The sequence below is a fragment of the Sinocyclocheilus anshuiensis genome, unplaced genomic scaffold, assembly GCF_001515605.1.
Source record: "Sinocyclocheilus anshuiensis isolate Anshui unplaced genomic scaffold, SAMN03320099.WGS_v1.1 scaffold572, whole genome shotgun sequence".
NCBI classification, from domain to species: domain Eukaryota; kingdom Metazoa; phylum Chordata; class Actinopteri; order Cypriniformes; family Cyprinidae; genus Sinocyclocheilus; species Sinocyclocheilus anshuiensis.
Genome location: NW_015555778.1, coordinates 1,799,467 through 1,816,555, shown reverse-complemented (window position 1 = coordinate 1,816,555; position 17,089 = coordinate 1,799,467). Strand labels below are relative to the sequence as shown.

Genomic DNA, 17,089 nt, shown 5'->3' with positions numbered 1-17,089 from the left:
TGCATTTTTAAATGTCACTCAGTTTCCTTCCCTATCACCTTTAAGATGTTGTTGAAGGATGTCATCGCAGTTCTGGATCGTGTTTTGACCGTAACATCAGCATGAACCTGAAGGACAAAATTCCTGAATGCATGCCAGCATGCAATAACTTTTATACCTCCAGAAAAAGAGGCCAAAAAAAAAACAACCTTTTTCGGTCCTGTCCTTGTAAATAGAAGCATTTCCCTTGAATAGGATGTATTCTAAATGTATTCAGTTGTGCAAAACAGCCAATATTAGTCTGTTTTAAAAAGCAGAGATGGAAGAACCAGAGAATGTGTTCGTTCAGTACTTCTTTGTGGCACAGTGGTAGAAAGGAAGTTCCTGGATATGTGTAAGGCATCCGTCTGGTGACTCAGACCTGACATATATTGTAGTAGACTGTGGGTCGTTCAAAAACAGTGTCACCAACCACCTCCAATATACAGTCTTTGCCGCCCAGCAGTGGTACTTTAGTTAAAGGCACATTCTCCATGTTTTGAGCAGTCTGGTTGTCCTGTGCAGCTCCATTTGCGTTAGCCTGACAAAAAGAAGGTCACATATCATCAATAAGCCTGTGGTATTTTGAGATGAATTAAAGTTTAGGCATGATGCTACAAAAGCCTTTGACTTGTATAACAAACTTGTAAATGGGTCAATGACATGTTAGACTGTCCACAACAAAGAAAAGGAAGGAAAAAAAAATCTAGAGTTAAAAAAAGTTTAATCTTAATAATTTTTTTAAAAAGAAAAATGGTTTTAAATACATTTTCAAGATTAAGAGTATTTTTTATAAACATTGAGAATAATTCATAAATACCATTAAGGCTTTAGGGACATTTACATGTATAACCTTAAAATGTCTTGCCTTGTCATAAAGTTGATCTAATATTTTAGGAATCTTGAGTCATTTACTGTTGTTGTTTTTTGTGTGCATGAAGCAGTTTTGTTCAAATATGTCTTCTTTTTTTTTTCAAGAAGTTCATTATTTTAATGAAGCTTTTTTTTCTTTATTATGACATCAGGACAGACATTTTCTTCACTTTATGTCCCCTAAAAATATTAAAATAAATATTAATTTAGAAATTAAAAGAATGCATCATTACAAGTATGCTCGCAAGTCATTACATTTACACATCTGACAGATGCCTTTTATCCGAAAGCACCTTACAATGCATTCAAGGCATACATTTGATCAGTTCTTGCTTTCCCTGGGAATCAAACCCATGATCTTGGCGTTGTGAGAGCCATGCTCTACTTTTTGTGCTACAGAAAGGTTATACGCATACATTTTTGTTTGAATGTATTTTTAAATAAATTCATAGATGCAGATGGGAAAAAAATTCGTGTCATGTCATTGACCCAAATAATATGAACAGAAAACAAATGTTAGCTTACAGCTCTGTCAGGTGGGAAGTCTTTTCGACACAAGTGGCCAATGATTCCAGCTGCCAGAGCATCTCCTAGTACGTTGATCATTGTTCGAAAGCGATCTCTTTAAACCAGAAAGGGTAGAAGACTTTATTCTTGATTCTATTAGTATTATTTCCCTCATGCATTGTTTTAAACTGTACTCTTAATAGTTACTTTTATAATATTTACTATTTATATTTCATTTAGATGCTACATTGATTACAGATGATTACAGCTATCATGAAATGTAATTTTTGTATTTTCCAGCAGATAAAATAGCATCTCAACTCACAAGATCCAATCAATGGCCACAATCAGTGTGATGTCATCCGCTGGCAATCCGACGGATGACAGCACTATCACCATGGTTACGAGGCCTGCCTGCGGGATTCCTGCAGCACCTATGCTGGCAGCGGTTGCTGTTATACTGGAGGAAATCAGAATAGTATGATTATTATGATTTGACTCAATTCCTGATGGAACTGATCATGCTAGATGAGTTGATCTAGTTTCCTATTAAAACTGAGTTTGCACAAAATGGGATGTCCAGGGATGTCCTCCCTCCAATATCCAGAATAGTGGTAGATCAAAATGGATGATTCTTAAATTTTCGTTTAGTTTCCCAATTCTAACTAGTGGTCGAACAATATGGATTTTTTTGATGGTCAATGCCAAAATCTTAGAGAGCAGGGTGGCCGATGGCCATTATAAAGCCTATATATATATATATATATATATATATGAAGAGCATAGGAGCCTGAGAAAAATGCTCATTTTAGAAGAAAATTTCAAATGGCACTTAGAGGCTTTTGCATCTGAATTCTTCATATATATATATATATATATATATCACTATTAACTTAAAGATAGTAAAAACACATGCATACTAATTGCTGAAATTTATATTTATTTTACATAATATTTACTAAATTATATATTTTGAAAATGAAAAAATATATAAAAAAATTAAACTTGATAAAAAAACTAACCTGTAAAATAAAGAGATTTATTTAGAGGGCAAATTCTTGATTCTGTAATTCTACTATAGTATTTTACACAAATAAATAAATTGTTAAAATATGAATAAAAAGGAAGTAAACACTGTAACCAGCAGTGCACAGCAGTAATCTGGTAAATTTGCGCACACTGGGAATAATATTTTTTCAAATGAAGACAAATTATTATAATTTTACATAAAGCACAGTGAATATGACATCAACATGACAAAGCGGCAAACTGGACACAGCGCAGCATAGTTTGAATGCAAAGATTTAAAGTTTGTCGATCATGGGTGTCCAGTGACAGATGAACTCTCATGTCAGCATTCAATTCGCACAAAAGGACCGTTAAACACAGAGTACACTTGTTTTTATGCAGTCTACAAATGCACACTTTTCAGAGCTGAATTCGACAAAGTTTGCAACTTGGTGAAATTAAACGTTCATTAGATAGGCTATTCAAAGATTTGTTTAAATGAAATGCGCATTTGGTGAACGTTGGCGTTTGTTGAGAACGTCTTTGTTACTATTAATAGAAAAGAAAATGCTATATGTTTTCGTATGCCCTTTACTAACTTTGTTCTGTGTAATAATTTATTAGAACTGTTAAACAGAGACAGTAAACTAATGAAGACAGAGAACAGGAGCTCTGTGCGCTCAGGTGCTGGCGTTCTGAGCACTGTCAAAATAAAAGTCTATGCTATATTTGGTTACATCTTTGCCTGTCTGTAAGTACCTGATGGTGACCAACTGTCCGAAATCCAGTTCGTAGTCATTGACCTGGGCAATGAAAATAGCAGCGACTGCTTCATAAAGTGCCGTTCCATCCATGTTAATGGTTGCTCCCACTGGCAGCACAAACCGGGCAATCTGCCTGTCCACTCGGCAGTTCTCCAGCAAACATTTCATTGTAATGGGCAGCGTTGCAGAACTGTGAAAAAGAGAGAATATCACACTTACAAGGTCATGAAGTCAATGCATGTTTCTGCTTAATTTAATGGAGATGGGACAAGCCATTTACACATTTTTTGAGGAGTTCATCTTACCTGGATGACGTGGCGAGGGCAATGACCATGGCTTGCAGAAGCCCTCTGATGTATGTGAAAGGATTTTTCCATGTCAGAATGAAATAAAAGAATGGAAGCAAGATGAGGCCGTGCACAAACAGGCCTGCCATGACCGTCACCCCGTACCAGCCCAGCTTCTTCCCAAGTGTGGAGGGATCATTCATATCCAGGATTTTGCCAGCCACCAGGAAGATGATCCCAAAAGGAAAATACCTGTTGAAAAATACAGAGAAGTTAAAGAGTATGGTAGGAATTAATCATATGATTCTCAAGAATGTGATTCTTCAAATTCTTCAGTCATATTGAGGACTATTATATGTAATTATGAGCAAGACTTTGTCTTCGACAGTGCTGTCCTGTCATTAATTTGGCACATTAAAGGGATGGTTCACCCAAAAATGTAATTTACTAACCCTCATTCATTCCAAACCTTTCTTTTGTGGAACACTTTAATTGTGTGGACAAAAACAGTTCAATAATTCTTCAAAATCTCTTTTCTGTTCTGTAGAATGTCATACAGATTTGGAACAACATGAGAGTGAGTAAATGACAGAATTAACATTTTTGGATAAACTATGCCTAACTATTAAACTCAACATGAAATGGCACTTGCAAACCTATTTTACTTCCATAATGTGATGCATTTCGAGTAAAACAGGAAATTCAGTGAAAAAAATGCAGGAAAGTATTTTTTTGTCCACTGAGAACTGAACAAAAAAAAAGTTATTTACAAAGTGATTTATTACATTTTGATATTCTTTGAAGATTTAGTACTTTGTTGTTTTTTTTATTACAAAACATTTTGTTCTTTGAATAAACTGAAGTGATTAATTGTTAACATTAAAAAATATATGTATTAAGGAAGTAAATAGGGTACATTTCAATTTCATGTTGAATCTCAGGCCTCAATCATTGGAGTCAAATACAGAAATTGTGTGCCCTGAACTCAAAAATAAATAAATAAATAAATATTTAAGCCTAAATATAAGATATAACAAACTAAAAAAATCTGTCAGTCAGTCATTAGTGAAACAGGTAAAATTTCTGTAATAGTACTAATAAACTGAATGCGTTTTAAATACAATAACCAGGTTCATATATTTATCAGCAATAAATCCAAGTTCTCATACATTTGAACTAACTGAATATTGCTTGTTCCACAGCTAGCCATATTTTATCCATGTTCATACTTTTTAACTGAATAATTTTAACTGTTTTCACAATGAACAGATTTATGCTGATTCTAAGCAATGTGAATTAATGCTTTTTGAAATTATGATTTTTTTAAGCAAAATCAAATAGATGAAAATAGTTATGCCATGATTATTTTATTTTATTTTAATTTGAGTGCAGAATTCGGTTTCATTTATTAGTTTATGTTAAAGAGGTCATATGATGCGATTTCAAGTTTTCCTTTCTCTTTGGAGTGTTACAAGCTGTTCGTGAATAGATAAGATCCCTGAAGTCTTCCAAAAGAGGACACGACTAGAAATCAGTGGTTAAGTTGTATTTACAACACTGTTCCAGAACACTTCAACCCAAATATTTTATGGAGGACTGTTTCCTGATCCTCGAAGAGTAGACTACAATGTCGGCTGTTCTGACTCTCAGACTGTAAGTATGTTTTCATATTTAAAGAATTTGCCACTGATGATTCAAACGCGAGTTTTGAGCAGTGTAAAGTAGTGCTTGTTGTTTGTCATTTCTCCGATCACAAATGCAGACATGGTTTTATGTTTACGCGGCGCGATGCAACGCAATGTGTAAAAAGACAGTATAAGTCATTATAATCCGTAATTATGTCCCCACTGGATGCAACAAATGCCTCGTTTATAATGGGTTTTATTGGTTTTGTCTCGTCGCTCCGGGACACAGCATCACAGTATGGTGAGGTGTGTAACACATGCTTGAGGTATTCGGCCAATCATAACGCACTGGATAGCTGACCAATCAGCGTACACCTCACTTTTCAGACCGATGAGCTTTGTAAAAATCGACGTTTCAGAAAGGCGGGGCATAGAGGACCAACAATAATGTACAGTATGTGGAAAATAATGTGTTTTTTTAACCTTAAACCGCATAAACACATTTCATTACACCAAATACACAAAATAATGTTCTTTTTAGCTAAATCATATGACCCCTTTAAAACTGTGTAATACAAATGGATGGAAATTTTATCTGCAATTCAAAAAGATAAATTTTAAATTTAGGCCTAAATATTTTTTGGAGTGTGACACATGGGGTGACAGCGTTGTTAGCCCCACACTACCTAGCATCATGTTGAAGTGTGTGACAGCTCTTAAACGCAGGTGATCCATAATCCCTGCATGTGCCTAATGACAGCATGGCTTTAACACACCTTCATGCTTGCAGCCGTTATGCACGTGCCAGCTGCATGCTGGAAACTTCCACTCAGATCCTCAGCTAATGGTATCTGAGCCCTCAAGATTTTCATTGGCCAATCCTGGCCAAGTATTCTGTAAATACTACTTCCTGATCTTCATTTCAACAACAAACAGTTTTTGTATGGAACTGCTCCTTTAAAACCCCTAAATGAGATGATAGTTTTGATTGCCAGATTTTTGAGTATGACTACGTTCACACCAGTGCTTCTTCTCTTACCATACAGCCGCATTAATGATCTTCATCACACACTCATTGATGCACTGGCAAACGTTCACCAGAGGAGCTCCCCGTTCGCCCATTTTACCAAGTAAGAGACCTAAATGAAAAGTGCTTTTTATAGTTATGCATTTGATCATGATTTTACTTAGTAAAGATGCCTCATTAGGTGAAGGCAGATGTTTTACCCATTGTGGCTGAGAAAATAACAATGCCGAGTACGTTCATCTGCTGACTGCGGCTTGGTCGGGTTGTATACTCGATGTCTGGAGGTGGCGTTAGCTCCAACAGCACCGTCCGACCCTTTGGATTGTCTTCATCAGGCATCAAGTAGACAAAATTTGGGCGTCCTGTGTTCACTGGTGGTTTTATGATTGGAATAATGTCTGTCTTATACTGAAACAACAAAATATAAAAGTCAACTCAAGTCACCTTTATTTATATAGCGCTTTATACAATACAGATTGTGTCAAAGCAGCTTTACAGTGTTAAACTGAAAAAACGTGCTGATTATGCAAAGCTAGGTTTTACATTTTCTTAAAGTGCCCCTATTATGCCATTTTTTTAAGGTTTCTAATATTGTTTTGGGAGTCTCCTACAATAGGATTACATGCATGCAAGGTCAAAAAACGCTTTCGTTTTCTCAAAATATGCATTTAATATCACCTCATTTTCCAGCGATTCTCAAACGATTCGTTCAAAGCAGTTCTAAGATTCAGTCTCTCTAAACCCCTCCTTTCCGTGAGCCTACTCTGCTCTGATTGGTCAGATGGCCCAGTCTGTTGTGACTGGTCTACAGCGTACAGCGCGTGTCGGAAACAATAGGCCCATTGCCATAGTTCTGTATTTTGAATGCTCGATAGAAAATATAAACATCTATTATTTATCATACTTGTAATTCAGTGGAGCCAGCTGGTCCAAATAATCAGGGTACTGAGCCATCTTTCAAGATCAAGCGTTTAGTGAATCCCGCGTTGAACTCCCCGAGATTTTTTTTTTAACTCCCTGAGATTAGAGAAGCAGTCGTCGATAAAATGACGTGTTTGTGTGTCGGCCAACGTAGAACATAGGCAGGAATTATGCAAATGTGCTACCCAAGTGGGATTCGAATTACTAACGACTCGTTTAGGCTGTAGAGAGTCGATTCTTTATTTTGGGAGACAATAACTTTATTTATCGTGCACTTTCGGCTTTGCAACTTTGCTGATCGTTTACATTCACATACAGCTACATTACACACTGCATGAAAGGCAATATTGGAAATGGCATAATAGGGGCACTTTAAGAAATTGTGAGTGGTTTTTGCTTTTATAAATCTGGTTATAACAATTTTCTATCCTGATCCTACAATGCAAGTCTAATGGATTTTATTGTCCACCAGGTGAAAGTCGACAATAAACCGCATGATTTGAGGTATCGTCAAAGACTGCATGTATTTATACACAAAATGGTTTACTCACATTACTATGAATTGGAGAAAGTACAATGCAATAGAGTGCAACAGTCGAGTTCCGGAAGTAAAAAAAATTTCTCCATGGAGATAATGATTTTTAACAGTAACTGATAAATGTTTAAGGACCAGTGTTGGGGGTAAAGCATTACAAGTAACGCTAGTTACATAATCAGATTACTTTTTTTCAATGCATTACTTTTAAATTTACAATGGAATATCTGAGTTACTTTTTCAAATAAGTAACACAAGTTACTTTGTTTGCCTATTTATTCACTGACACCTTTCATGTCCCGGTGTTGAGAGAAATTGGGAGTGAGGTGCAGAGACAGAGTCACTTCCTTCAGCCTGAGACTTATTAATTTCACTTTTGGAGTAAAAGGGCCTTTACAGTTGCCCAAAATATAACTTTTCAGTTTATTTTTATTAAAAAACAAATAAGCAAGCCCAGACCAGGTGACAAAAAGTAATGCAAAAGTAACGTAATTCATTACTTTCCATAAAAAGTAATGCAATTTTTTTTAATGGAGTAACGCAATATTGTAATGCATTACTATTAAAAGTAACTTTCCCCAACACTGTTAAGAACAGACCTGTTATGAGCTCTGAGGTTATTAATTGATTGCATATGCTTTTGGGAAAGCAACTGTTCACAATAATCAGGTTTAATAGTGGAATTACAGCTTCGTTACCCATGATGCTGTACAGAAAATTCCACCAACTAGAGAGTCGCAGCAAGCAAAGCCCACCAAACGAGTTCCTTAGCCCTGTCCACTCCCATGAATCACCGCAAGTCTCATACGCTACGAGAATAGTTAAATATTTGTGTGTGTGTGTGTGTGTGTGTGTGTGTGTGTGGGTGTGAGTGTGAATATATACAAATATATACAGTACATATTTCATATTTGGCAAAAACCTTTAAAAATATAGGTTCTATACATACAATCAACAGCTTTAAATTCATAGTTTTATATTTCTTTTTTTTATTTAACTAATTTGCAATGCTTCATGGGAAAAATATAGAACCAATACTGCTGAAAAAGTGGGCGGGCACTTATGCACTATGGTGGAATAAGTCCTGCCTTCTAAATAAAAGAGCCATTTGTCAATGTGATGGTAAAGTCATCGGATCACTACAAATGACGGTTCCATAGAAAGTCAAATGGAACCAAAGTCAGTGTCCTGAGACGCATGCATGTTTAGGACTGTGCATGCGCATTGGCTGGGACCAACCTTGATTTTAACACTATTTGAGAATAATAAACAACATGTATGGGATTGTCTCCAGGTAACTATTTTGAGCATGCAAAACCTACATGAACGAGGCAATACAGAAATTACAAAAACTGCTTGTCAAATTCACATTTAAATAACATACTTCAAATGAGCAATACAATTTGACAGGTATTATTCATGCTGGTAGTACAAACAGTACATTTATAAGCTCATTTATCAGATGACAGGTGACTGTTTACTCACCTGCTGAAATGTGGCTTCAATGAGATTGGAGGGGATCATATTCCTGGGGATGGAAATAAAGTATAAGTGTAAAAGTGTAGAGCAACTGGCCATATTTAAAGCATATGATGCCAATTCATTAACTGTTTCTTTATGAATATTATATTACACCACATCTATACTTTATGATATGGCGTCCACCCTGGAGACGTGAACACATAGGCCAGCTATTATCAAGTATAGCAGCGCAAGACCAATAGCAGCTTGCTGTGTTTATGGGCAGAGGGGAATGGGAGGGTCCTGCTCTTCTTAATTGGCCCTTTGTGCAGATTACTAAAAATACCCTATAATCGCTGCTTTAATAGGATTGAACTGTATGGGATGGCCTAAAATCCCCAGACATGGGCAACTCTTCCTATGAATGGCACTTACAGTGTCCAAGAGACACATTTCATGTCTTTTGGGGGACTTATGAACATGTCTATCAAAATGAGGAGAAAATTACCTCAAAAGCTTATAATTTTAGTAATACAAATGCTGATATTAAAGGAGAAGTTCACCCAAACATGAAAACACTATCATCATTTACTCACTCTCATGCCATTCCAACTGTTTTTCTTCTGTGTAAAAACACCTTAAAACTGGTCCATGATTTTCCTTTTATATATAGCACACTCATATTATAATACATTCTTCTGAAGCAATACAATAGCTTTGTGTGAAGAACAGACTGTTGAAGTTCATTTAGACTGATTTTGTGAACCGGATTTTTGAAAAGATCTAACTCAAAGAACAATTCAACCACAAATCATGAACATGCTAAGGAAAGCTAGTGCGAATTTGATTCGGTTCCTCACACAAAGCCATTGAATGGCTTCAGAAGACAGAAGATATACTAGCATAATTCATATGAATGCCTTTTAATACTTCTAATGCTTTTTTGTGTCATTTTTTAAGCCTGAATGCCCCATGCTTTGTAACTGCATGGAAAAACTTTCTCTTTCTGTGTCACAAAAAAGTCATACTGGTGTGAAACTATATCAGAACAGAACTGTCATATTTGTGAACTTTCCCATTTTCCAAGTAGTACATGTTCCTGGATCAGCAGTACTGAAACAGAACACTATAGGTTGATTAGGAGGTTGTCCAAGCCTTTAACCCCATATCTAGGCCTACTCCTAAAATCGGCTTGGCTGATATAAATGTTAGTTCAAGACCTACAAGAATGTTGTTGCTACTTGACAAATTTTTTTTGGACAGTCATACCTGACTAGATCCAGCAGTGCATCTGCAGACGTTATGACTTGTCCACCTCCCAGTCTACTGCTCTCCGTGTGTGTCCCATAGCCAGGTTTGATGATAAGAACGAGTACAATGCCGACCACTACTGCGATGAATGTGGTCCAAAGGTAGTAGGTGACCGTCAGCACCCCCATCCTGCAGAAGGCCTTTGACTCCATAGACGACAGTCCAGACATTAAACTACAGGCAGACAGTACGAGTTGATATGAGGAGATATTTACACAATCTTTATGTAAGACAAAAATGTTTGTATCAAATATGAAGATGAGAATGAGTCAAATCTCCACCTGGAAGTGATTAGGGGAAGAATCAACATTTTAAGTATCCGCATGAGCAGCTCACCAGGAAAGGAGAAATATATTTTTGCCTGATTACAAAAACAGAGAAAGAGCTTTTCAGATTATAAGCAATTTTGCATAATTTCAACATTTCGGTGTAGAAAAAAAAAGAATTCATGTTGGTAACACAGGCTGAAATGTCATCCAGTTTTACTACCACATGATATATTTTGTCATATTTTTAAAAAGTTTGGAATGATTAACTCCACCCATTGGGGAGCTGGATATCATTTGTGTCTGCAGTGAGCACTAGATTCTATGACCAAATCTAAATAGTAGTGTATCACACTGTAGTGTTTAACATTAATAATAATCAGAAATGTTTCTTGAGCAGCGAATCAGCATTTTAGAATAATTTCTGAAGGATCATGTGACACTTTAGACTAGAGTAATGATGCTGAAAATTCAGCTTTGCAATCAAATGAATAAATTACATTTAAAAAATGTTAAAATGAAAAACAATTATTTTAAATTGTAGGCTAATACTGTAATATTTCAAAGTATTACTGTCAATACCAATTGTTTGCTCTTCCTAAGGGGAAAAAACCCTCTCATTTGGTAGATTACTATAAAATTAAAGGTTTATATTATTATAATCACAAGTACTCAAATAAAAACTGAAATGTTTGTATACAACTCAATTGCACATAAGGTTGTTTTCATAAGAATTTGTCATTATGACAGATTTAAACATTCATATGTAATTAACAGTAAAAAAGACCCTCTCTAGTGTTTTATTTATTTCTTTATTTTGAACTAACCAGCTGTGAACACATAACACTTGCAAGGTGAATGCAAAGTTAAGTGACATAGATCAAAAGCTGTTTTATTGACGTCTTTCTGCAGTTGAAACATTGATGGGAGTGATTACTTGAGACATGATACATTCCGATAAGTTGTATTGTACCTTTCAACATAGGCCTACCTTCTGTTCTGATGTTCATTCATGTTTATTTCGCGCTATAACTTGTATTAAAGTGGCAGATATGACTGGCGTTTCTGAGGCGCTACAGCGATCTGTTATGCCACATTTAAATGCATCAAAATGGCATTTATTGTTTGAATTTAGCATTAGAATTGGTTAGTTTCTTATCAGAAGTAACAAAGCACAAACCTCTTAGCAAGTAGACTGGATGGGAGGCGAACAACGTTTGGTGACGGGAAAACCACGGTAAGCCTGGCCACGTGAGGCCTACCGGATACCGGTGATTCTCACAGGGTCAAATAGAGCCTGAGCTATTTTTAAAGTGACATCGCGTTAATGTCTTACTAGTAGATAATTGCTTTTATCGGCCGAATTATTGGCCGATACATCGGTTAATCCCTAATATAGCACACCTCTCCTCATGCCAGAATTTAAGATTTGTTCTTAAAAGTGTGTTATTAAAATTATGATTAGGCTATGTTTAAGTATGAGTAATAGTACTGATGCTTAATGTAATGCATTAATGTAACTGCATATAGCCTATCAGTAAGGCCGGATGAATTTGCTATATGAGAGCAGCCCATCTGAGCTACTTCCCCTGACTGACTGTTGCCATTTGCTCTGCTGTTCAGCTGGGTCAGGCGTCACGCGCGGCGAGACTGTCTCTCACGTCAAACTCCATTTGTCTCGGCTGGACTGCTGTCTGTCTGGGATTAGATCACTGAGCACAGATGTCCTTAAGTACCTCTTAACATTCAAACCTACATGCCTCATCCCATCACAACATAGTTATAATAGTAAAAATTACACATTGTACAGATCTAATTCTGGGGTTTATGATCACGTGACCTGGGTTCAGTAGAGATTTCTAAACAACAAAAAAATACAAATAATCTCAATTTATTTCAGTTAAACCCCAGTACAACGGGAAATAGTCCTTAAATTGGCATATATACTGCCGCTCAAAAGTTTGGGATCAGTAGGATTTTTATTGTTTTTTAAAGAAGTTTCTTCTGCTCATCATGGCTGCATTCATTTTATCAAAGCACCAAAAAAAAAACACAGTAATATTGTGAAATATTCTTATTGTGAAATAAGTCTTAATATACTTTAAAATATCATTTATTCCTGTGATGCAAAGCTGAATTTTCAGTATCATTACTCCAGTCTTCAGTGTCACACAGAGACTGTTCAAAACTGAAATAAAATTGTTGAAGCTGATAGATAGGAAGAGCTCTGACACACAGCATGACATACTTCGCTTTCCATCCACTATCTGACTGCCATATTCAAAACATACTTACACATCAACTTACATACTTTATGAAGACACAAAGTGACTATAGCTAGTATTTGACACCAAAGTTTTAGACAGGACAGGACACATACGTCTCCAAGATAAGAGCTTCATCTAAGAAGCATTTATTGTCTACAGATATCTAATTAACATTAGTTCTACATATGTTCTAAATCTGTGTTTTACTGATTAAAAGCATGACAAAACATTTTGACCATTTCAGAAATAGATAATATGTTTGACGTGGACCTAGGCTATTAAAATGCATCACTACAACAACTTGTGTACATTTCCATAATTCCTTCCTTGTGTGCATTTTCAGTAACATGTCCACAGTCATTTATTTCTCTAAAATCCACGTTTAATAAGCCTTACCTGTGTGGAGAGGTCCAGACCCCTCAGCGTGAAGCCCAGGACGCATCCTGTGATCACGGCTAGAACCGAGAGCGTCAGCAGCCCATTTTTCCTTATGTAGTCCTTCACATACTCTCTGACTCTGACCGAGAATGTGCTTGCCATGAAGTCCTTCATTCTCTCCGGCGGGGTTTTAACCGGTCCCGCCGGAGAGAAGAAGATGCCAGGCTCCGGAGGCGCCTCTTCGGCATCTGTGGGTATCAGTAGCTCCTCCATGGCGAGACGCTGCGAGTAACGCAGGAGGGCAAAGCGTAACCTTTTCTAACAAGGGACTAAGCCATCATGCATCCATCCAGCATCTCAAGACCACGGTCAGAAGGATTTAGGAGGCTTAGAGGATTAGGATGGAGTAATAAAATCTAACACTTCCCTGTTGACAGTGGCTCTGCCACACTTCTGGGTTTTTGACATGAAGTGATGTCAGATAACCTCCACTTTTTGTGTATTTACTACTGTAGCAAAGGGTGAAATAGTAATGCACTGCGTTGTTCCCAAACCTAATCCATAGTGAGGACAGGTGATCTGTCTCTTAAAGCCACAAGAAAAGTCAGCATGTGCATTCTCATGAGCTCATTACAATTGAGAGCGTCCCTTAAGCACAGGCTCAATTAAATAATTTTTTTCTCTGGAGAACAGGTTGGCACAGGTGAATTTGTCGTGTTTATTAAAGTTGAGTACTCTTGATACAGTCTTATGGTTTAAGGGATTTCCCAGGTTTGACTTGAGTAGGCATAGTGCTTAGCCTTTCTGTTTCCATTTCCATTTTTGCATTTAACACACACCTTGACTTACATTGCATTCAAGGTACAAGTTTTATCAGTTCATGCATTCCCTGGGAGTCGAACCTATGACCTTGGCATTGCCAGTGCTGCGATCTCCTGTTCGAGAGCTATAGAGTAAAAATAGATCTCGACTGGTGTACATAAACACAGATTCTAACAAATTTTCACACAATTTACTATTAATTCGATATACTTTTATTCACACTTAAATGTGTGATCATTAGTGGTGAGACTTTTGAGGTTTCATATCCGCCTTATTCTTCAATGCGGAAGACTTCCGGTTCATTAGCCACCGCAGGGAAATAACTAGAAGAATTAACAACATGCAGTAAACAGTAAAACTGTTTGCACTACAAACCAGTGTGTTCATAATTAAGATAATACATTAATATAATATGGTAAGACACACCAATTTGCAATATCAAGCAGCAAAATTAGCTGTTTTGTACAGCTAAAAATAGCTGGATGTGAATGAGACCGGAAGCCAGACCCATAACATTTAGAAATGGCCGCACCCTCTCTTATGGGAAAAATAAGGTGGATAGTTACTCGAATCTTTGAATCCGTTAACTAAAAAGATTTATTTAAATTCATTCACTGATTTGTTTCAGTATGGAAGTCCATTTTGCTACGGAAATAATTAAATAGAAATATAGCTATTAAATGAGATTGTATAGGCCTATCTCACTGTTCAGACATGGTTTTTAATACTACGCAATAAACTCGCAATACTACGAAAAATAAATCAGAATTCAGACTTTTTTCCTCGCAATTCCGAATTTATATTTCAAAATATTTTTTCCTCAGAATTCAGAGTTTGCACTTTGAAATTCTGTTTTTGTTTCTCCATGGAATAAAAAAAAGATCATTGCTACTTTTTAATCTCACAATTCGGACTTTTTTCTCACAATTGTGGGTTTATATCTCACAATTTGGACTTTTCTTCTCAGAATTGCAAGTTTACAGATCTATGCCATAATCTTCAAATAGACCCCATAAATGGTGTTTAAGCATTATAATGCTAAAATATTTGGTATATTGTTCTGATGATTAAACATTAGTGGACCATTTTCATAGGTAATGTGATGAACTATGTCTGTGGTTACTCTCAGTGGCATTTGCTAGGGATTCTGGACCCCTTCTGAAATAAAATAGAATCGTTTAATACTGTTTGTTTGCAAGTGGCTTGATGTGATATTTTGTTATCAATTAACTGTTATTGTAAACGAGGCCAGGTTTTCTGGAGACAGTGTGTTAGTCAATGAAACCTTGGATATAACAGTAAACCAATCAGCCATAATCCTGTCATGACAAAAGGCAGTTTCACGTGACAATGGTGTGTAATCAGTCAGTGTTAATGGGTCTGATAGGTCAGGATCTATGTGCGTCAAATTGGGGCTTTGTAGCACACTCCAGGTTAAAGGAGCAGACTGGTTACATGGTGATCTGGAGCACTTCCAACTAGGCTATACCTATTCAGACAGTAAAGAAGAGAATCAAAAATCACACAACCAAGAGAATCACTTTATTAAATCAAAAATTAAAGCTGATTAATAATTACACAGAATCCCATATGCATTTCAAAAAGGAGAGTTTTGCAACACTCAAATACTAAATCTCATTGACACACGTAAAAGAGCAGACAGGAAATGGCTACAGATTGACAGATAGTGCTGACATCCTACCGACAAATCTTACATCGAGTCTCCACATCAGGGATATTGGATCCAACCCCGGATGCCAGATCCTGTTGGAAAAAATATCCATTTTGTCTGGTACCCAAAACCTGTTAATAGCCAGTTTTGTCCAGTACCCAAAATCAATCAAGCAATATCAATGAATTAATCAATTGAGAATATATTATTATTAATAATTGAATGGAATAATAAAGTGATCAAATGATAAATGATTAGAAACGAATGAATTAATAAATAAAGAAAATAACACAAATGTATGGTTGCTCTCTTAAAGCAACAAACTCAGGTTGCGAAGAGTCCTTAGATCCAAAAACGTTTTTCTTCGTTTTCTTTTACATCTGTTGCTTGATTTGTTGAAACTGCCCAGAAATACTTAAAACAATGAGAATCCCCTCGACATGACGGATATGTTTTACAATGTAACCGTAAAGTTTCATAAAGCTGTAAAGTACACAAAAATGTCAAACTAAATTAAGGATACAAAACAAAGATTGTTCAAATACATAAAGGTCAAGTTTTAATTTCCTGAGGCTCAATCTGGGCAATATCAATACCCATATGCCATTTTCAAATATGTGCCACATAAGCTTGTAAGTGGATTTTATAAATTCAACAATTCTCTTCATTTACTTCTGAAGCTTAGCATGGTGCTTATGATGAGGCAAAATCCTCATCACATTCAAACTGAGGCTAGTAGTCAAAATCATGACGAAATAGATCAAATATAGCTTAATGTAACAATGAACAATCTGAATTAAGCATAAAACTATAACCGTAGATTACATCAAATAGAGAACCACCAGTGAAACTGTTGTCAAGTAAATGAAACAACTGGCAGTTTGACTGAATTCTGTGCACTCAACTATACTCAATTTAATGTAAACGTATCTGACCAATTTCAACACAAAGTTCTCACTAAATCATTCAACATTCACATCCTATTACATGTGCATTCAGCTAATATTCTCTATAAGCAAATCCTTCAAAACAGTCATTGTAATATTGGTAAATATTGACTGTATGATATTTACATAAAGGATGAGTAAAAATGTTTGGAGTGAAACTACTGGGTACACACTGTCTCTTAACCTGAAATTCATCAGATACATCAAGATTTGAGACAAACATACAAGTGTAGAAGTTTAAATGATAATGGTGATCGCAGAAAATTTGAAATGAAAATATATAAATAAAAAAATCTAACACATTTAAGGGTTGTCAAAGTTAATGCGTTAATGTAAAATGGTTATTAGCACACTATTTTTTAATATTTACCAAATGTGATGATATTATGATTTCCTCATG

At 36.1% G+C, this 17,089-nt stretch overlaps 1 protein-coding gene across 1 annotated transcript; it reads right to left on the bottom strand.

The window, feature by feature from the left end:
* Positions 1–296: 296 nt before the first annotated feature.
* On the bottom strand, positions 297–13,792 carry slc1a8a (solute carrier family 1 member 8a). Its single transcript, XM_016468559.1, has 11 exons — positions 13,267–13,792; positions 10,619–10,698; positions 10,296–10,511; positions 9,051–9,093; positions 6,310–6,517; positions 6,122–6,221; positions 3,476–3,709; positions 3,166–3,360; positions 1,724–1,858; positions 1,417–1,513; positions 297–559 (listed from the first exon to the last, which is right to left on the bottom strand). The coding sequence occupies exons 1-11, from the start codon at positions 13,519–13,521 to the stop codon at positions 395–397; spliced, it is 1,728 nt and encodes a 575-aa protein (XP_016324045.1). The 5' UTR covers positions 13,522–13,792; the 3' UTR covers positions 297–394.
* Between the last annotated feature and the right edge of the window lie 3,297 nt (positions 13,793–17,089).